Source organism: Tamandua tetradactyla, chromosome 8 (assembly GCF_023851605.1).
Source record: "Tamandua tetradactyla isolate mTamTet1 chromosome 8, mTamTet1.pri, whole genome shotgun sequence".
NCBI classification, from domain to species: Eukaryota; Metazoa; Chordata; class Mammalia; order Pilosa; family Myrmecophagidae; genus Tamandua; species Tamandua tetradactyla.
In genome coordinates, this window is record NC_135334.1 from 107,294,487 (window position 1) to 107,316,806 (window position 22,320).

The following is a 22,320-nucleotide window of genomic DNA, read 5'->3' on the forward strand; positions in this document are numbered from 1 at the left end:
AAATAAATTGTAGCATATCCACATAATGGGATACTACTCAGCAATAAAAAGGTGAACAAACTATTGTTACATGTAACAATTTTGATTAATCTCAGAAGTATTATGCTAAGTGAAACAAGCCAATGCAAAAGACTATATTCTGTATAATTCCAATTATACAAAATTCTAAGCAGATTACTGGTGGCCAGAGGCCAGGAGTGAAGGTTTGGGTGACAAAAACATTCTATATCCTGATCAGGTTGGTGGTTAAAATGTCTGATATCTTTGGTAAAACTCATTGAATTTTACTTTTAAAATTGGTGAATACATTGGATGTAAAAGAGTTGGAGGACGTCTACTAGAAAGATGATGACAAGCATGTTATAAGAAAGGAGCAGTACAAGGAGTAGAGAAATGGCATTTGGAGAAAAAAGGAGATGCAGCAGATGTTGAAGGAGGAAGATTCCAAGCTCAAGGGCTGCAGGGTCCCTGGCTGGCTGCACACAGCAAGGTCACCCACACCCAGATAGAGGAGATGCTATGCCAGGATTACCATCACAGGGAGGCTCTGGACTCAGCTGAGAAAGCCATGAGCCATGTGGAGGTTACCCTAGTGGAGAATTTGAACCACCGAGTGCCAGAGGAGGCCCAGGTGGAGGAGGGCAGCATGGAATCAAATGCCATTAAGGGCTCTGTCGCCATGCTCAGCAGCACATGAAGGCAGCCTTCACTGCTGTGCTGGTGTGAAGCTGTTTTGTACCCCAGAAAAGCCTATGTTATTTTAACCCATCCCTATGGGTGCAGACCTATTGTTGAATGGGATCTCCTGATTAGGTTGTTTCCATGGAGATACGACCCATTCAATTAGGTTGGGTTTTAATTCGCTTATTGGAGTCCTCTATGAAGAGAATAAAGACAGAGAACAGAGAGAGGAGAGATGAAAGGGCACACAGAGAGAGAAACATTCCAGAGATACCAAGACCCACAGGACAAAGATTGCTCAGAGAGGTGTCCCCAGAGAAGCAGGGAAGAACATAAGGACCGTAAAAGTAATGGAACCAGGAGCAAAGGACGAGCAGACACCTTCCATGTGAGAGGAACCCTAGATGCCATCAGCCTTTCTTTAGAGAAGGTATTTTATTGACGCCTTAATTTGGACATTTCCATGGCCTTAGACTTGTAACTTGTAACTAATAAATAAGTCCCCATTAAAAAGCCAACCCATTTCTGGTATATTACATTCTGGCAGCTTTAGCAAACCTAAACAGCCACCTTCTAGGAAGTGCAGCTGCCTCAGCTGAAGCAGGAAAAAACCCAACATGTGGCAGTCACAGCTGAAAAACCTACTCAAGAAAGAGTGCCTGCTCTCCAGGAACCAGCCATCTGTGCCCTTCAACACCCACAAGTGAGCCAGGACAAGGAGCTCCTGTGTGCATAGGTCTGACCCTACTATCCTAAGCTGCACAAGTCCTGAAGCTCATAGAAATGTCCAGGGATGCCAGTCATGAGTTCTGTACCTTAGAGGCTCCTCGGCTTCACTGGGCCACTTGCTGCAATTGTGTAGTCCCTGCTTCAGTAAAGCTACCAAAAAAAAAGAACACAGATTTGTGTTCTTATTGGTAAACTTCAAAACACCCTTTGGTGAAGGGGGGTGTTATTTAATTCTATGGTGTTCTAGTTTGCTAGCTACCAGAATGCAACACCCCAGAGATGGATTGGCTTTCAATAAAAGGGGATTTATTCAGTCAACATACACTTCTTCAGAGGAAAGGGAGCTAACTTTCAACTGAGGTTCTTTCTTATGTGGGAAGTCACAGGGTGCTCTCTGCTGGCCTTCTCCCCAGGCCTCTGGGTTCCAACATCTTTCCCCGGCATGATTCCTTCCTGCATCTCCAAAGGCCTGGGTTGAGCTGTGAGTGCTGAGATGAGGTTAGCGGAGCTGCTTGGGCTGTGCTACATTGAGCTCTTTCATTTAAGCACCAGACAATTAAATCAAACATCATTCGTTGCAGCAAGCATGCCTCCTAGCTGACTGCAGATGTAATCAGCAACAGATGAGGTTCACATGCCCTTGGCTCATGTCCACAGCAATAGAACTAGCCACCTTCACCTGGCCAAGTTGACATCTGAATCTAACTACCACATATGGAAACAAAGAGAGAATGAAAAAGCAACAAGAATTCCTTGGAGGAATGGCTGATTGCAGGTCTAGGTCAGGCAAAAAAAATAAATAAATAAGGAAGCTACCACATACTAACATGTAGTGTCGAAAGGACAGAGGAGCCAACATGAAGGGGGCTCTCATTGCCTCAAAACTGGACAATTTGAGCACAGAAAGAAAAGCAAATGCAATGGATTGAAAATATACAAAATATACAAAAACATGAACTTAAAATTATATTTGAGAGATAAAGAGAAAGATCCTCACACACACACGCACACACCACTGGGAACTATCTGAGGAAACAACCAACTCTATATACTTCAAATTGAAAATTAAAAGCATATAATTAAACTTTTAACCTCTCATTTTTGTGAAACTGCACTTTAGAGTAACATCATAGCCCTAATCAAGGAAGGAAAGTTTTTTACTTCATAGAAAACTTCCTGCTATGTGGGCCACCTGAAGATTTCCTAGGAGAATTTAATTTGTTTGTTTCACTGCTGACTGTTGATTAAATTTCCCAGACCAAGTAAAGTTACATGTTAACTTGTAGATTTTTGTTTGGTAGAGAGGCAATAATTTCTGTCTGGTAGAAAAAAATAACCCCCAAATTAAAGGTTTACTGATCTCTAGGACACTAACCAATTTTGTATCAAATTTAGTAGATCTCATATCTACCTTCAAATGCCCTTTGAATTGTTGTTACCATCTTACTGATTCCTTCATTAATTAAAGAGTTGGTTAAAATTCTTCACACGTGTTCACTTTATTTTAATACGAGAGTCATGCTTTTAGATTGTAGAAAATTAACAATGGGGAATTTGACAATGGAGGGATCAGGCTGCTACTACCCGTTTCCACTAATCAATCTTAACATCAAATGAGGCAAGCAAAACTTTTTTGACTCCTGATATAATGCAAAATAAAGCACATAGTAGCAGTTAAAGTATCCTTGCAAAAAACGAAACGAACAAACAAAAAACAATAGGGAATTTGAATTCAATCAAGCCTTTTAAACTAACTTTCATTTTCAGGAAATATGGAGGATAGGAAAACAAGGTAAAGTGTAGCACAAGAAAGGAAACAGGTAAATTCAGATTGTGCTCTTTTCTACATGACAACTGATTTGGTGTTTGAACAAGCCAATGGCAAGAAAAGAGAAAAAAATCGCTGGGCAGTAGAGATTTAGTTTAAGAAAGAGCTTTAGTTTAATAAATTTACAAGACAGAACAACAAAATGCAATGTGGAGACTGTCTGAATTCAAACAAACTAACCATAAAATGACATTTTTGAGACAACTAAGAAAATGTGAATAAGGACTAGATATTGGATGACGTCAATGAATTCTTGATAATTTATTCATAATAATGGTGTTATGGAGATGAAAAAAAAGTTGGTGCACTTTAGGGATGCATACAGAAGTAAGTAAGTAGAGATGAAATGACAAAACATTTAGGATTTGCTGGGGGGGGGGAAGACATGTAATTCTTACTTTCCAAACCCAAATCAATCCATAAATCTATCAATCAATCATACAAGTACAAAAAGAAGGAATTGAGAAAATTGAGGTACTGTGTTCAGAGTTTTCTTTTCAGAATTTGGCACTTAAAAAAAGGAATAAAAAAGGTTAAGACATTAATCTAATGGAACAGTAAATCAAAATAAAGTGTTTTCACTGTACATTTTGGGGTACCTGGGCATATATCTATCTATGTCTATGAGGAAGGAATAAGCAGTGGAAAGGGGAGTTTTAGGGCTAGAGAAGTTGAGGGGAGGTGAGCCATTGTTAACACTGTGTAAGAAAAGTATTCACACCAACACGCCCTTCTGTCAGCTTTAGGTATTTGCTTAGGGCCACACAGAAGGTCGGCAGGAGCCAGGACTAAAACCAGATGCTCTAATAATAAAATGTTCTTTGTGTCTACTATTAAACATGAAAAAATATTTTAGAGAATTTAATCTATACTTTCACTATTACAGTTAACTTTCTTACCGTTGCCTGTATCACTCAGTTATTCTTCATAATTTATACCATCATTAAACAATCGCCCATACGAAAAATGGTTTATTTATTGTACTTAAGTTTTTCTTGATTGCTTCTCAAACTGAGGATTGGTTGAAGGTATATAAAAAAGAAGACAGCAAACCTTAACTGAAACACCTACAAAATCGCCTTGCACACACTCTTCAAGTGAAATTTATGTAAGGCAGCAAAAAGCTTTCAACTCATGCCGCAATGCAAGAGAAGTCAATGTAAGAAGCAAGGGAACAAAAGAACAGAAAAATGGGAGAGAGTAGAGAGAAAAAAAACTAACAACCCCCCGCAATACTGCCCATTTGGAGGGTAGTTTTGAACTGTATTTGCCTCAAATGGGAGAAGTTCGTTCCGCTTTTTCTGTAAGCGTGTAAGATAACACAGCAGCCCTGGGAATATGGAGACTTGCTAAGAGTCCCGGTTTCCTCGCTACCAGGTAGCATTTGACCTTGATCCTTGGTTTGTCTCCTCATCTACAAAGTAGGAATAATAAGACCTACCTTACTAGCCTCGCTAAATTGAAGTGAAGTGAGTGAAGCAAGGTGACAGGACTTCTAAAAGTTTTTATTTTTTAAGTCATTTGGTAAAGTCTAAAAGACATAAGGTGAACCATCTTTTGCAGAAAAATATTAAAGCAACAACATAAAACCCGTTCGTCATATGTTTTAGTCCTCCCCATTTTCAAATGCGAATATTCTAAGGGAAATGTAGGGGTGAAGGCGGGAACAGATCTCCTCTCTCTTCCCATAGCCTCACCTCCTCTCCACCTCCCAACCACAGGTTGTGGCAGGCACCAACCACCGAAGGACTGACTGGTAGTAACTCTGGTGGGAAAAGCAGAGGAAGCTTCGAAGAAGGCGGAGGAAGCGGGGGTGGGGGTAGTGGATGTGCCCACGGAAGGAGAGGAGAAAAGTGATGGTCGCGAGTCGGTTCAAGAGGGGATTAGAGCGAGGGATTTTTCTTTGCAGCTTGGACACTTACTGCTAGTCAACTCAGTCCTCGGAAGCGGCAACTGGTTACCGTAGCGACGGCATCGCGGTAGGCGGAGTTGCGCTTCCAATCTGTATCTCCGTCACTACGGCTTGACCCGAAACGTAATCACGTAAGGGCAGTGATTTCCGGCGGAAGGAGAACCCGGTTCAGAGTTCTGGCCAAAGGCAGGCGTGTGTGCGCGGCGATGGGTGTGCGAAGTTAGGTAAGTCTGATATTGAGTTACCGGGAGAGGCCGGTAGAGCCGACTGACTACGGCAGTTCCCTAGGTTCTAGTCTGGGGGAGGTCCCTGCTGTCTCGTCAGGTTAGCTGTGGGAATAGGTCTCTTGTTTTCTGGGGCATCTGGTGGGATCGCTCCAGTAACCTTTAGGACTGAGGGTTTCCCCAAGTGGACGTCCTTCGAACGTTCCTTCTTTGCGAGGTCTGAAAGTTACTTAAGTAACTAGGGGACATTCTTGTTCTCTGTCTGTCCCTGCTGACTGGCTGTTTTGTATATTATCCTTTGAAGGTAAACTATAGAAGTAAAGAAGTGAACCGGAAAAATTCCAAGAAAATGTCCCCAAATTCATTTTAGTTCTTTGGTGTTTTGTTTTTGTTTTTTTTTTAATTTTTATTCGTTCACTCTGTAAACATCTTTATTAAGCGCCTCTGATATGTTACTGGGTGCTTGCATTGTGCTGGTTTACCGTAAGACTAGCAAAAAATAGTTTCTTTGAGGAGTCATCCATCATTCATACTCATTATGAATTCCATTTTTCTTTTATGTTGTATATTCATTAAGATATAAGCATATATCGTGAAATGTAAAACAGATTTTCTGAACTTGCGTATATACGTATGAAATTCTTGGGGTTTTTTAAATGAAAAGATATGCTTTATCAGCTTGCAGCGTAATCATAATTTACTGAAATATGTGTTAAAGAACCTAGAAAAGCATTACTTATTTCTTAATGCAAAGTGGATTATAATGAGTTGTCATCAATATTTTTTTCAGCTAATCTGAGAGGGTCCACTCCCTCCTCAGTGGATAATGGCATTTGAGCAGCTGTCAAGAAAGGATTGGTATGGCATTCTGGGGGCAGACCCATCTGCAAGCATGTCAGACTTAAAACAAAAGTATCAAAAACTCCTATTAATGGTAAGTATTTTTTTCCCCTTTTTTTCTTCCAAACTTTAGGTCTCTAAAAAGTGAGCAGTTCATATGAATGGCAGAAATCAAGGTATTAATTTTGTTTAATTAAAAGTTTCAGTAATATTGCAGAAAAAAATTTGATTTGAGGTAGGAGAGCATTATGTTTAAGAGCAGGGGATCTGAGTCAGGCTGAATGAATTAGAATTCTGATTCCACTACTAATTAACTGTGAGAATTTGGACAATTATTTACCCCTCTCTGTACCTCAGTCTTTTTCCATGTGTAATTATTTAAAGTTTTTGGGATTATTAAATAAAATAATCCATGTAAAATGCTTTAGATGAGTGGCACATAATAAGCAGTGTAATTATCCAGTAGCCACTAGCCATCTGCAGCTATTGAGCACTTAAAATGTAGCGAGTTCAAATTGTGCTGTGCTGTTAAGTATAAAATGCACACTGGATTTTGAAGACTTACTACAAAAAATATAAACTCTCAATAATATTTTATATTGATTTCATGTTGATATACTATTTTGAATATATTGGCTATTTTGCATATTATAAACACCAGGTGTATTTGCATATATAATAAAATATACCATCAATTAATTTAGTTCTTTATGTTGAGAAGGGGTGTATACACGAAAGAAAAGGGGAGATGTAATTAATTGATAATCTTGGAGAGGCTGGTCCCTCTGCGTTTCAGGATTTATCTGATCTAGGATCCCTCTGGGAATGATAGGTCCCAGGAAAGCAAACTTAACTGCATGAAACCTTATGGTGTCTCAGTTTGAGTCTTTGGTATTCTCAAGAGTTAACAGGAGTGAATCAGCACCGTCTAATTGAAGCTTAAACAGAATTGCCTCCAGGATAGCCTCTCAACTACACTTGATTTCTCTTGGCCACTGATGCCTCATCTTACTAAGCATCTTTTAATGCCTCTTTTCCTCCTCTTGGTCTGGAGGATATTATCGACCCCATGGTGCCAGGACCAGACTCATCCCAAGGAGCCATGCCTCATACTAGGGAGACATTCACTTCTGAATGTTATGTTCCACGCAGTGGGATAAGATAATGACTTTCCTTGGAGAGCTGGGCCCAGAGAGAGAGAGGACACATCTGGTCAACAATGAGGCCACCTGGAAAGAACTCCCAAGCCTTGCCATGGGCAGTCCTTGCTCTGCCCCCACAGAAACAAATTTTATAAGGGCATGCTTCAAAATCAAGGGCCTGGCCCATTTTTCTGGGAGTCCCTAATGGTTGAGAGAGTACCCAGGGCTTCCCAGATGGGAAAGTTCAAGAGTTCCATGCATATATATATATTTTTTGTTTATCTAGACAGGTAGATTTTTTTATCTAGACAGGTAGATTTAGATTACATGCTACAGAAAACTTAGGTTCTAGACTTAGGTTCTTTCTGTCTTTGGTCCTATACAGTAGGTGAAGGTCTACAGTATGTACACTATCATCTTTTACCCTGTATTCTGATTTGCCTTAGACCTAGCCAAACTGCCTTCCTTATTAACTTTGATTGAAGCCCGATCTTCCCTTCATTTACTTTACCTGTTATTATATATAGCCATGTAGCCCTCAGGGCTAAAACATGCCATCTCTGGGTCGCAGGTGTCATGAAGTTACTCAGGGTCCCAGGAAACTACCAGCTGTAGTTCAGCGTTGCAGCATCCAGAAATGCATTTACAATTTCAGACTGTGTGTGGCTGCTAAGGGCTTACAGTGTAGGCTACAGTTTTGTTACATGTTCTGAAAAAGAACTTAGCATGCTTGCTGTTTTCTTTCTGGTTTATTTTGCACAACACATTGTCTTCAAGGTTTATTGAGTTTGTTGCATGCCTCTCAACATCCTTAGTTTTGTAGCCGTACCATATTCCATCATATAAATGTATCTCAGTTCGTGATTCTGCCTCTCTGTCACAGTACCTTCTGACTCCCTCCCTCTGTTGGGTATCATGGATAATGTCTAAAAATAAATCACGTCTTACAGTATCCTAATTTGATTGTACAATCAGGAGCATTCTCAATTTTAGACAGTTTTCATTGGTCTTTACCAAAGTCATAACATTATCATGCAGTATCTGTCCTTTTGTGTCTCATTTACTTCACTCAGCATTATGTCTTCAGGGTTCACCCACGTTGTTATGTGTTTTGGGACATCATTTCATCTTACTGCTGCATAATATTCCACTGTATGTATATACCACATTTTGTTTATCCACTCATCTGTTGATGGACATGTAAATTGTTTCCATCTCTCAGGAATTGTGAATAGTACCACTGTGAACATCAGTGTAAAAATGTCTGTTCGTGTCACTGCCCTCAGCTCTTCTGGGTATATACCGAGTATTGGTATTACAGGGTCATAGTGCAACACAATATTTAGTTTTCTACAGGAATTGTCAAACTGTCTTCCATAGCAGACATTTTACATTTCCATCAACAGTGAAAAAATGTTCCAATTTCTCCACATCCTTTCAACATTTGTAATTGTCTGTCTGTTTAATAGCAGCCATTTTTATAGGTGTGAGGTTATATCACATTATCATCTTTATATTATAGCTAATGAAATTGAGCATCTCTTCATGTGCTTTTTAGCCTTCTGTATTTGCTCTTCAGAAAAGTGTCTGTTCACATCCTCTGCCCATTTTATAAATGGGTTGTTTGTTCTTTTGCTGTTTATTTTTTTTAACATGGGCAGGCTCTGGGAAACAAACCCGAGTCTCTGGCACAGCAGGTAAGAATTCTGCCACTGAGCCACTGGTGCACTACCCTGAATAATTTCTTTATGTCCAGAGGATATCAGGCCTTTATATCTGATAGTGATTTCCAAATATTGTCTCCCATATGAGCTGGCTGCCTTTTCACCTTTTTGACAAAAGTCCTTTGAGGCACAGAAGCTCTTGATCTTAAGGAGTTCCCATTTGTAAATTTTTTTCCCTGCTGCCTGTGCTTTAGGTGTAAAGTTTAAGAAGCTACCTCCTGTTACTAGATCTTGAAGATGTTTCCCTGCATTTTCTTCTGGAAGCTTTATGGAACTGTCTCTCACATTTAGGTCATTAATGCATTTTGAGTTAATTTTTGTATAGGGTACAAGATAGGGGTCCTCTTTCATTCTTTTGGCTATTGACATCCAATTCTCCCATGCCCATGTATTCAAAAGACTATTCTGTCCTGGTTCAGTGAATTTGGCCTCATCAGAGATCAATTATCCACAGGTTTGGTAGCCTGTCTCCACACTCTTGATTTGATTCCACTGGTTGATACGTCTGTCTCTGTGCTAGAACTATGCTGTGTTAACCACTGTGGCTTTATAGTAAGCTTTTAAGTCAGGAAGTGATAGTCCTTCCACTTCGTTCTTAATTTTAGCTATTCAGGGATTCTTTTCCTTCCAAGTAAAATTGATAACTAGTTTTTCCTAGTCTTCAAAGTAGGTTGTTGGGATTTTGAATAGTTTTGCATTGAATCTATAGATCGAATTGGGTAGAATTAAGTCATAGTTCTAGAAGTAAAGCTATAAAGCGTCTAGAAAAAAAATGAAGGATATTTTCATGTCCTTAGGAAAACACAACAGTAAACATATAAGGAAAATTTGATAAATTGCGTTTCTTCAAAAAAAAAAGCATCTGCTCATCAAAATCTACCATAAAGAAACAAAATTGGTAAGCTAAAAGCTTTTTAAGAAGGCAAAGAAGTATATAGTGACAAGTCTGTAATTTGTAGTGTGCTTATTGTTCTTTGTTGTTTACAAATGCTGTATCTTCCTATGTAGTTTTATTCTCTTAGCAGACCTGTAAGGTAAGTAATGTTGTTTGATGTTTTATTCCATATATCATCTTTTATTTTATTAATGATGCCAGAAATGCAGTATTCCAGAAACGGATTGGATCTTTTAAAAGGAATTAATTTAAGTTAACAGCTTTACAGTTCTAAGTCCATAGAAATGTCCAAAATAAGGCATCCAGACAAGAATACCTTGCCTCTAGAAAGGCTGATCTGGGAAGGCACATGGCTGACATCTGCTGATCCTTTGGATTCTGGTTTCTAACGTCTTCCCTAGGGGTGTTTTCTTTCTGCATCTCCAAATGTCTGTCTATGTCAGCTCTGAACTTTTTCCAGAATGATTCCTTCTTAAAAGACTCCAGTAAGCGGATTAAGACCCACCTTGAGTGGGCGGACATGCATCTTCATAGGAACCACCTAATTAAAAGGTCCCATCCACAGTTGGGTGGCTGACATCTTCTGGAAAGAACTTAATTAAAAAAAAAAAAAAAAAAAACCCACGCTATGCAATAGGTCTGCCCTGGCAAGACTTGATTAGGAAAAGAACGTGGCTTTTGTACAGTACATAACAATTTCAAACCAACATACCAGCCTGTGCCAGTTTGAAAGTTACTCCATGTTTGCAGTTGAGAAAACAAAGGCTTAGTTACAATTAAATGGCTTGCCTTAGACAACTAGGGATTAAAATCTGGGCTTTTAAAATACATCTTTTTTGACTAATGATAATTTGAATAATCCATTGCTTTGAAATAGTGTAGAGTTCAGAATGATTAGTTAGATTAGCCCCAGATTTTTGGTAGTGATACATGTGAAAATTGCTATTTGCTGGGTATGGAGTGAGTTGCTACAGCACTGGGGACACAGATTCAGGGTACAACAGAAACTTTCAGCAAACAATCCTTTTATTACTTGCATAGAATAGAGTCCAAAAAGTAAAAGGTTGCTTACACAGCACAGAGTCCAAAAGAGCAAGGCAAAGAAATCCCATCATGACCGGCCTTCCGGGGTTTCTGAAAAGTGCTCTAAGTCAGAGTTGATAGATGGCAGCTCTGCAAGCCCTACATCATTTCAGAGAAGAGAGACTAATCTGTACTGAGTGTGATTGCTAGCAGGTAGGAGTGAAGGGCCCACATACTGAGAATTTCTGTATCTGGGGCTCCTTGTTCTGTTTACAGGTTTAAGGTCTGCTTGAGACTTTTCATTAGACTTGCCATACCCCCCAGGTTGTGGAATAGCATACAATAGAAAAGGGGGTGGGGTAGAGGAAGGGCAGAGGATGGCTTCTTTGTATCTGTTGGTGACTTCCTCAGAGGAGGTGAGTTAAGTAAGTTCTGAGTGATGACTACTTAACAGATGTCTGTGATTTCCCTTACACTGAATAAAGCTTCTCCCCCACAAGCTTTGTCAAATTGAAAATTAGGGATCTTTTTCCATTGATGCTGATAATATTACAGAATGTTTTTCATCTAGAAAACAATTATTGTGTTGGAAAATTCTATGTTGCTGTTGTATTTCATAATCTTAGAGAAAATCCATGTGATTTGATGCAAGAGCATGCAGGATGCTCTTACTCTTAATGTTAGAAGGATGCTCTTACTCTTAATGTTAGGAGGGTATAAAATGCCGTTTAATACTTATGTGGGCATTCAAAGGGTGTCGTTTTATTAAAAGTGGTTATATATAGATTATTGTTAAGCTAGTTATGTAATACATTTCAGTGTCATGAAAAAGTAGAAAGGATACTTGTGCTATAATTGGAGAAAAATTACGATATCAGAAATGAAGGGAATTAGGAGCAATTCCTTAAACAGATCTTTCATCTGCATCACAAAGCAGTGTGGTCTTGATTACAGGAAAACTACTTAGGCATTAAGAGTAATTTTGTGAAAAAATCTGGAAGTGTTGAAAGTAAAAATCTGAAGTGTTTTGTAATAAACATAACTTCTGTTAATGTGGTTAACTGTTTAGCTGCTTCTAGGTATCATACAGGATGCAAGATGTTTAATATTATTTAGATTTCTCATGAGGATTCTTTTATAAACTATTTTCCATGGTAAAATAAAAGTGGTAGGGGTGAAACATTTTTAGTGAACACTTAAGTAGCAAATGCATAGCACTGTGTATCAAGCACTGTTCGATGTGCATTACTCATTTAACTCTGTGAAGTGAGATGCCATTATTATCCCTAACATAAAGATGAGGAAATTGAGAGTCAGAGATTAAGACACTGGGTAGTAGGACATATTTTTAATACTGTATTTTAGAAACTGTGTAAAGGCAGGCAGGCAGTTGCCTTTGGTCATTTGTTTTTAAATCTTCTTATATGAACAGCAAAAATTGATTATATTTAGAGAAAAGGCAGGATTTATGTTAAAGGTTCAGAATAGTGAAGGATTAAAAGTGTGGACTTTGGAGCCAACTTTCTGGGTTTGAATTCTGACTCTGGAGCATATTAGCTATGGGACTTTAAACAATTGCCATAAGGTCTGGGCCTTTTTCCTTATCTTTAAAGTAGGTCTTATTCCTTTATTCATAATGAATATTTATTGCATACGTATGTACCATGCCTATTCTAAGCATGTGATAACTAAATGCCTATGTCATAGAGTAGTTGTAAGAATTTAAATAAGTTATACATACAAAGCATTTAAAGCAATGCTTGGCACATTGCAAATGTTCATTATTTTACAGTTGCATCTTAATAATTCAGCATCAGATTGTTGGATAATTGTATTTCTCTTTAGCTGAAGATTGATAATTTTTGTTTTTCATCAATGAAAAATAACACTTTAATACCATCCCCCCCCCCCCCCCGCATTGTCTGGAAATCAAACCTGGGTCTCCCATATGGAAGGCGAGAATTCTACAACTGAAACACCTGTGTACCCACTTGAATCTTTTTTAATGGCTTAAAAGTTATCACTGTGAATATAAGTTTTATATTTATGATATTATAAAGTTATAAACAGATGGCATAGAACATAGTGAAAAATGTCATTTATCGGTTTATCTTGTTCATCAGTCTCTTAAAGTGAGGATGAAAAATGTGTATAGATGGCTGCATATTTGCAAAACTGATTGGTTGATTAAGTAAAAGCAACTTTATCCCAGGTAAGACTTTTTATTGTTACTTTCACCCTCTTTTGACTATCAGTAGTCTTTAAAACATTATTTCTAGACCATTAAAACATTGTTCTACTTTGGTCTTCTTGTCACCTTCAACTTTTATCAAGTATATTGTCCATTGATGGTCTATCAAGGAGAATTTCTGCTGATTTTGGGAATTTGTCCTCTATTCTTTGACTTTACCCAGCATAAAGCCAATGATAATGGCTGTTCCTGCTTTAAGATACTTTAACACACAGAACCCAGTTTTTCTTTGTGTTGAGTGCTACTACAGAGACAAGTAATATTAAGAATAGATCTCTAAGCAGATGTCTGGAGTCAGAGCAAGTTGAATTATAGACGGGCATGAGGAGACCTTTGGATGATGGAACTGTTCTGTACCATGATCATGATGATGGCCCTATTAACTTGAATGCAAGACAATTGAAACTATTCAGTGTGAAAAGCAGAAAGAAATAATAATGAAGAGAAATGAACAGAGCCTGAGGGGCCTGTGAAACAACATCAAGTGTGCCAACATACGCGTCATTGGAATCTCAAAAAGAACAAGAGATAAGGGCAGAAAAAGCCTTTCCCAATCTGATGAAAGGCATAAATATACACATCCAGGAAGCTCAACAAACTCTAATTAGGATAGACTCTAAGAGATCTACGCCAAAATGTATTATAGCAAAATTGTAAAAATCAAAAAACTGAGAGGATGGTGAAAACAGCAAGAGAGGAGTGACTTGTCATATGCAAGGGATCCCCAAAGAGATTAAGAGCAGATTGCTCATCAGAAACCATGGAAGCAAGAAGACTGTGGGATGGCATATTTACAGTCCTTAAAGAAAAAAGCTGTCAACCAAAAAAACTCTTTATTTAACAGAATTATTCTCCAAGACTGAAAGAGAAGTTAAGACATTTATAGGTAAAAGAAGATGAAGGAGTTCATTACCAGAAGACCTGATCTACAAGAAATGTCAAAGGGAGTTCATGAGGCTGAAATAAAATGATACTAGACAGCTACTCAAAGCCGTAAGAAGAAATAAAGAACACTGGGAAAGGTAACTGTATAGGTAAATAATTAAATCCTGTATTACTGTACTTTTGGTTTATAATAGTCCCCCCCATTGTATGACTTAATAGGAAAATGTGTAAAATACCATTTGAAATCTATGTTAATGGGCATACAGTGTACAAAGATGTAATCTGAGACAATAATATAAAGTGTAAAGGACAGAGATGTATAGTAAAGAGCTTATAAACTACTGAGATTAGGTTGGTACTAGTCAAATGAGGTGGTTGTTAGTTTAAGGTGTTCATGGTAATTACAAAAGTAACCACTAAGAAAATACTGAAAAATATATAGGAAGAAAAAGAAGGGAATAAAAATGGTACACTACAAAAAAGCACCGAAATTCAAAAAATTAAAAGGCTACTTGAAGAACAAAAATCGAACAAGACATAGAAAGCAAATAGCTAGGTGCCAGAAGTAAATCCTTCTCATTTATTACCTTAAATGTCAGTGGATTAAACACCCCTGTTAAAAGACAAGAGATTGAAAGGTTGGATGAAAAAGCATGATCCCTCTATATGCTGGCTACAAGAGTCTGACTTTAGGTACAGGGACACAGCTTGAAAGTCCAAAGGTGGAAAAAATATTTCATACAAACAGTAATCAGAAGAGAGCTGGAGTGGCTATATTATCATCAGACAGAATTGATTTTAGTAAGAAAAATTACCAGAGACAAAGATATATATATCGATAAAAGGCTCAGTCCAGCAAGAAGTTATAACGGTTATAAACATATATGCACCTTACATCAGAGCCACAAAAGTTGACGGAATTGAAGGGAGAATTAAGTAGGTCTACAGTAGTAGTTGGAGATGTCAAGACATCACTTTCAGTAATTGATAGAATATTAAAAAGAACATCAATAAGCAAAGAGGACTTGAATATCTAGAATATATAATGATCTACAACTCAACTACAAAAAAGACAAGCAATCCATTTAATAAATGAGCAAAGGATTTGAAGAGCCATTTTTCTAAAGAAGATATGAAAATGGGCACTCATTATGTGAAAAGATGCTCAACATCATTAGCCATTAAAGAACTGCAAATTAAAGCTACAGTGAGATACCAGCTTATACCTCTTAGACAGCTATTACTTAAAAAACTGAGAATGACAAGTGTTCACAAGGATGTGGAGAAATAAGAAACCTCTCTTACTTTGTGGGTAGGGATGTGAATTGGTATAGCCATGTGGAAGATAATTTGGTGGTTCCTCACAAAACAGAATTGCCACATGACCATCCATTCCTAGTTATATACCCCAAAGAATTGAAGGCAATGACTCAGGTATTTGTACACTAGTACTCATCGCAGCATTATTCACAATAGCCAAAAGGTGGCAACCCAAGTGCCCATCAACAAATGAAGGCATAAACAAAATGTGGTATATTCATACAATGAAATATTCAGCTGTAAAAGAATGGCATGTTGGTACACGTTACAACATGGACGAGCCAATGAAGACATGTTAAGTGAAATAAGCTGGAGAGAAAGGGGTAAATAGTGCATGATTTATCTTATATGAAATAAGCAAATTCATAAAGACAGAAGGCCAAAATAGTGGTTATGAGGGTGGGAGGAGAGGGGGAACAGAGAGTTATTGTTAACTGAGTATGAGTTTTCATTTAGGATGATGAAAATAGTCTGAAAATAGTGGCGAAAGCTACAGTATTGTCAATATAATGTCAAAGAATTGTGTACTTCAAATGGTTAAAATGATTTTTATGTTATGTATATTTTACCACAGTGAAAAATAAATCAATACAATTAGAAAAAAGACAGAAATTTAGATAAGGGTATTAATAGTATAAGAACATGGCAGAAATCTTGAAGAGAATACAAAAATGATTGAAGTTTGGGAATCACTCGTTTACTATAGATGTAGGAGTCACATCCAGGCAGAGCCATGCTTAGCCACCACCCCCCCACGTTTTTTTTTTTTAGTGTTTTTTAAATTGTATAATATAACTGATACAAAGCAAAAACAGAAAAATAATAATTTTCAAAGCATACTTCAATAAGTAGTTACAGAACACATGCCAGAGTGTGTCATGACCTACCATTAACATTATCTCAGACTTTTCCTTCTCGCTGCCCCAAAACACTGGAGGCTAGAAAGAATACTAATATACTGAGTCAGCAACCATACTTGTTTGTTAAATCCCATTTTCTCTCTTATAATTGCTTCTCCTTTTCTCTCTTATAACTGCTTCTCCTTTAATCCTTCTCCCAATCTATAGGAATATTTGAGGAATGCCTGTTCTAATTTTTTCATGTTGAGAAGGGATGTCCACACTACAGAATAGGGGGAGGTAATTAATTGATAATACTGGAGAGGTTGATCCCTCTGGGTTTCAGGATTTATCTGATTTAGGAATCCTCTGGGAATTATATGTTCCACGAAGGCAAACCTAGTGCATAAAACCTTTCTAGAATCTCAGTTCGAGCCCTAAGTGTTCTTAAGAGTCAATAGGAGTGATGTTGGTTGGAGTTTAGCAAACCATGGCAATTAGCATTATCTAACTATATTAGTCAGGGTTCTCTAGAGGAACAGAACCAACAGGATACATCTGTATGTGAGATTTATAAAGGTGTTTCATGCAACTGTGAGAATGCAAGTGTCCAAAATCTTTAGGGCCAGCTGTGAGGCTGGAAGCTCCAATGAAGGGTCTGGACAAATTTCACAGGAGAGGCTCCTTGGTTGAAGAAGCAGTGAAAGTCTCTTTTCTTCCTTAAAAGCCTTCAACTGATTGGGTTATTGGTATTTGAGCTGTGTCCATTCTAGCTTTTTCACGTTGGAAGGGGCTGTCAGTAATATACAGTAGGAAGATGAAACTGGCTGATGTTCTGGAGAGGCTGGCCCCTCTGGGTTTTGAGACTTAACTGGTCCAGGGACCCATCTGGAGGTTGTAGGTTTCTGGAAAGTTATCTAGTGCATAGAGCCTTTGTAGAATCTTATATACTGCTATAGGTATTCTTTAGGATTGGCTGGAATGGTTTTGGTTGGGTTTGGCAAATTGTGAGAGGTAGTAATGTCTTAACTGAAGCTTGTGTAAGAATGACCTCCAGAATAGCCTCTCGACTCTATTTTAACTTCATCAGCCACTGGTATGTTATTTGTTACACCTCTTTTTCCCCTTTTGGTCAGGATGGCATTGTTGATCTCATGGTGCCAGGCCGGACTCATTCCTGGGAGTCTTTTCCATGCTGCCAGGGAGACTTTCATGCTGGATGTCATGTCCCACATAAGGGTGAGAGCAATGATTTCACTTGCAGAATTGGGCTTAGAGAGTGAGGCCACATCTGCGCAACATCTGCCTCTAAAAGTAACTCTAGGCAAAGCTATATGTAGGCTAAGCTTCTCCACTACATACGTAATCTTCACAAGAGCAAGCCTCAAGAGCAAGGACTTGACCTATTAATTTGGGTATCCCTAATGTCTGACATATTATCAGGGTTTCCCCAGTGATAAAGTTTAATAGTTCCATATTTTTCTCCCAACCCTCAAGGAACTTTGCCAATACTTTTTTATCATCTGCTTAATATATTCTAGGATAAATCCAGGCCTTACATTAAGCTATTCTCTGGAGGTCATTCTTATTCTGGGTTCCCTGTGTTTTGGTTGTTTAAATGAGCTATCCAGACAGGTTGAGTTAGATTGTGTTCTACCAGTACTTTTTAATTATCAGTCCACCACAGTCTGAGATGTTTCCTAGCACTACCCAAGCCATAGAGAATTTCAAGGCCTCATTCCCATTCTGGACTCCAGGAGTCAGGGCTGTCTAAGTGAGCTCAGAGAGGCTGATTCAGACTATGTGTTTAGGTTCTAGACATAATAAATCACTCTACCTTTGATCTCACATAGCAGCTGAAGGTACATACACAGTCATCTTTTACTGTAGACCCAACCAGATTGGTCTCATTTTAAACTCTATTGAGACCTGATATCTTTCTCCATTACTTCAGCTGTTATTGTATATAACTATGTTAACTTTCAGATCGTGGCGCTCCATTTTGGAGACCCAGGTGTCACAGAGCTACTCAAAGTTCAAGAGTGATACCCGCTGAAACAGATATAGCTCAGTGTCTCAGAATCCAGAAATACATCCACAACTTCAGACCAAATGTGGGTGCTATAAGGGCCCACAATCCAGGGTCTCAATTTTCATAAGTATTTTCTGAGAGAGACATTAGCATATTTTTTGTTTTGCTTTTGGCCCATTCTGCACAACCCTTTCTCCCAAGGTTTACTCAGTTCATTGTGTGCCTGTTGATGTCCCTTCTGTCTACAGCCTCACTGATTTCTGTCATGTAAATGTATCACCATTTGCCATTATACTTCTCAGTCATTGTATCCTTTGGCTTCCTCCATCTATTGAGCATCATAGATAATGTCCAAAGTAAACAAACCATGTCTCTAGTATCTTGTTTGGTTGTACAATCAGCAGCACTCTCAATTTTAGACAGTTTTTACTGGTCCAAAATGACAACCAACAAATATAATGTTACCAACTATCAAATCAAAACTACTACTTACCACTTGCCCCACCCCACCCCAGTTAGTTGCCTCTGGTAGTGCTATGGTACTGTTGATATCTTCATGTTAACTGTTGGCCATACCATATATTTTTAGTTTTCCCCCTGTATCCCTCTACTGTTGTTTCTTTGTCCACTATTGAAGTAGTTCATGCAAGAACTTATTTATAATCATAAATTTAATGTTGGGATACATGGCACTATATATCCCTTTTCAATCTTACCTTCAAAGTGTCAATGTTACTTATAAACCTGCTAATTAACACTTCTGTCTGTTTCCTTGCATTTAGATTCAACCCCTTTCGGTAGCCTTTCCTTTGTTGCTAGCTTCCATGTATCTCTAGGTCCTTTATTCTGTGTATTAAGCCTCCAATTTTACCTTTATCATGGTCATAAAAGTGGAGTCATACAGTATCTATCCTTTTGTGTCTGGCTTATTTCACTCAGCATTATATCCTCAAGGCTCATCAATCGGATCATGTGCTTCAGGATGTCATTTCATCTCACTGCCTCGAAATAATCCATCATATATGTATATGTGTATTAGGGTTCTCTAGATAAACAGAAGCAACAGGGAACACTTGCAAATATAAAATTTATAAAAGTGTCTCACGTGACCGCAGGAACGCAGAGTCCAAATCCATAGGGCAGGCTGTGAAGCCAACGACTCCGATGAAGGGTCTGGATGAACTCTGCAGGAGAGGCTCACCAGCCGAAGCAGGAATGGGGCCTGTCTCCTCTGAGTCCTCCTTAAAAGGCTTCCCGTGATTAGATTTAGCATCACTAATTGTAGAAGACACTCCCCTTTGGCTGATTACAAATGCAGTCAGCTGTGGATGCAGCTGACGTGCTCATGACCTAATCCTATGAAATGTCCTCATTGCAACAGACAGGCCAGTACTTGCCCAATCAGATAAACAGCTACCACAACTTGGCCGAGTTGACACATGTCCCTAACCATGACAGTCCACCCCTTGTCAACTTGGCACCTATATATATATCACCTTAAACCATACTTAATTTCCAAATGAAAAAAAATAAGCACACTTTTTTTTTTCTTTTACCTGACAACACTCAACTATCCTGCATATAACTGGAAACACATTAAATCTCTCCAGAATCGGGTGCAGATCCTTAGGCAACATTCATTCTTAAACTTGATATCTTATAACTTAAACAGTATAACATGAACAAAACAGCATTACAGTCCTCATTTCTGTAACTGATCACGTGGTCGGAGTTCATATTTATCACTACCTTCTTCCACTACCCATTCCATGGTCCCTTTATCCTCAGCAAGCACTTCAGCTGGCCGTGGTTCTTTGCCTGGTGGGGTAACCCAAACCTTCAATCCTGAAGTTTCAGAGCCGTTAGTAGTCCTGCCTGGATTGTGTTGTTGCAGTTTTCCATTGATTTTAATCACAGGGCATGGTAGTACTAATAGATGCCCTAAGGGATCTCCTATATTCCAAGAAAACTCTTCTTTACCTCTGTTATGTAGTTGCAGTCCTACTTCTTTCTGATAGTCAGGGTCAGTTACCCCAGACAATAATGTAATCCCTTCTTGGCTTGTTTATCCAGAGGCATAAGTAGCCCAAAGTGACCAGGTGGCAATCTTAACTTCCAGTTCAGTGGTATCACTGTGGTTTCTCCTGGAGGAAGCATACCCCATTTTGAAACTAAAACCTGTAGACCAGCAGAACTCAGGGTAGCAGGGACAGGAAGCAAAAATTTTCCTAGTGGATCACTGGGGGTAATAGTGAGTGGTACCACACCCATTTCCACCCCTTGTTTCCTGAACCCATGGATCCTGACTATGGGAGAAACAGCACCATACAGCAGATGCTGATTCAGAGCATACACAGCTTCCTGAAGAACATTACCCCAGGCTTTCAAGTTTTTGCCACCTAGTTGGCACCGTAATTGAGTTTTCAAAAGGCCATTCCACCATTCTATCAATCCAGGTGTTTCTGGATGATGGGGAACATGGTAAGACCAGAGAATTCCATGCGCATGCGCCCATTCCTGCACTTCATTTGCTGTGAAGTGTGTTCCTTGATCCAAGGCAATGCTATGCGGAATACCATGACGATGGATAAGGCATTCTGTAAGCCCACGGATGGTAGTTTTGGCAGAAGCATTGCGTGCAGGGAAAGCAAACCCATGTCCAGAGTATGTGTCTATTCCAGTTAGAATAAATCGCTGCCCCTTCCATGAAGGGAGTGGTCCAACGTAATCAACCTGCCACCATGTAGCTGGCTGGTCACCTCAGGGAATGGTGCCATATCGGGGGCTGAGTGTGGGTCTCTGCTGCTGGCAGATTGAGCACTCAGCAATGGCTGTAGCCAGGTCAGCCTTGGTGAGTGGAAGTCCATGTTACTGAGCCCATGCATAACCTCCATCCCTACCACCATGAGCACTTTGTTCATGAGCCCATTGGGCAGTGACAGGAGTTGCTGGGAAAAGAGGCTGACTGGTATCCACAGAATGAGTCATCTTATTCACTTGATTATTAAAATCTTCCTCTGCTGAAGTCACCGTCTGGTGTGCATTCACATGGGACACAAATATCTTCATATTTTTAGCCCACTCAGAAAGGTCTATCCACATACTTCTTCCCCAGATCTCTTTGTCACCAATTTTCCAATTATGGTCTTTCCAAGTCCCTGACCATCCAGCCAAACCATTAGCAACAGCCCATGAGTCAGTATACAAATGCACCTCTGGCCAGTTTTCCTTCCAAGGAAAATGAACAGCCAGGTGCACTTCTCGAAGTTCTGCCCACTGGGAGGATTACCCCTCACCACTGTCCTTCAAGGACACCCCAGAAAGGGGTTGTAACGCCGCAGCTGTCCACTTTCAGGTGGTACTTGCATATCGTGCTGAACCATCTGTAAACCAGGCCTGAATTTTCTCTTCCTCAGTCAGTTCACTGTAAGGAACTCCCCAAGAGGCCATAGCTCTGGTCTGGGAAAGAGAAGGTAATGTGGCAGCAGGAGTGGAAACCATGGGCAGGCATTTGTGCCACTTCTTCATGTAACTTACTTGTGCCTTCCTGACCTGCTCTGGCTCTTTCTTGTATATACCATTTCCATTTTGCGATAGAGTGCTGCTGTGCATGCCCAACTTTATGGCTTGGTGGGTCAGACAACACCCAACTCATGATAGGCAACTCAGGTCTCATGATAACTTGGTGGCCCATGGTTAAGCATTCAGTCTCTACTAAGGCCCAGTAGCAGGCCAAAAGCTGTTTTTCAAAAGGAGAGTAGTTATCTGCAGCAGATGGTAAGGTTTTGCTCCAAAATCCTAAGGGTCTGTGTTGTGATTCTCCCATAGGGGCCTCCCAAAGGCTGAAGACAGTAACTCTATTTGCCACTGACACTTCCAGCACCATTGGATCTGCTGGATCATACGGCCCAAGTGGCAGAGCAGCTTGCACAGCAGCCTCGACCTGTCACAGTGCCTCCTCTTGTTCAGGTCTCCACTCAAAATTAGCAGCTTTT

General features: G+C 39.3%; 2 protein-coding genes across 3 annotated transcripts in view; one reads left to right on the forward strand and one right to left on the reverse strand.

Annotated features, from left to right (window-relative positions):
- DCDC1 (doublecortin domain containing 1) overlaps window positions 1–5,266 on the reverse strand; it is a 544,066-nt gene extending 538,800 nt beyond the window's left edge. The window contains 1 exon segment of the mRNA XM_077114307.1: window positions 5,161–5,266. The gene's annotated coding sequence lies outside the window, so the exon portion shown is untranslated.
- The window catches only part of DNAJC24 (DnaJ heat shock protein family (Hsp40) member C24), a 91,967-nt gene continuing 74,894 nt past the window's right edge, over window positions 5,248–22,320 (forward strand). For both annotated transcript variants that reach the window (XM_077114305.1, XM_077114306.1), the window contains exons 1-2: window positions 5,248–5,374; window positions 6,165–6,308. In XM_077114305.1, the coding sequence (XP_076970420.1) occupies window positions 6,201–6,308 (108 nt within the window). In that variant the 5' untranslated portion in view covers window positions 5,248–5,374; window positions 6,165–6,200. The remainder of the gene's footprint in view (window positions 5,375–6,164; window positions 6,309–22,320) is intronic.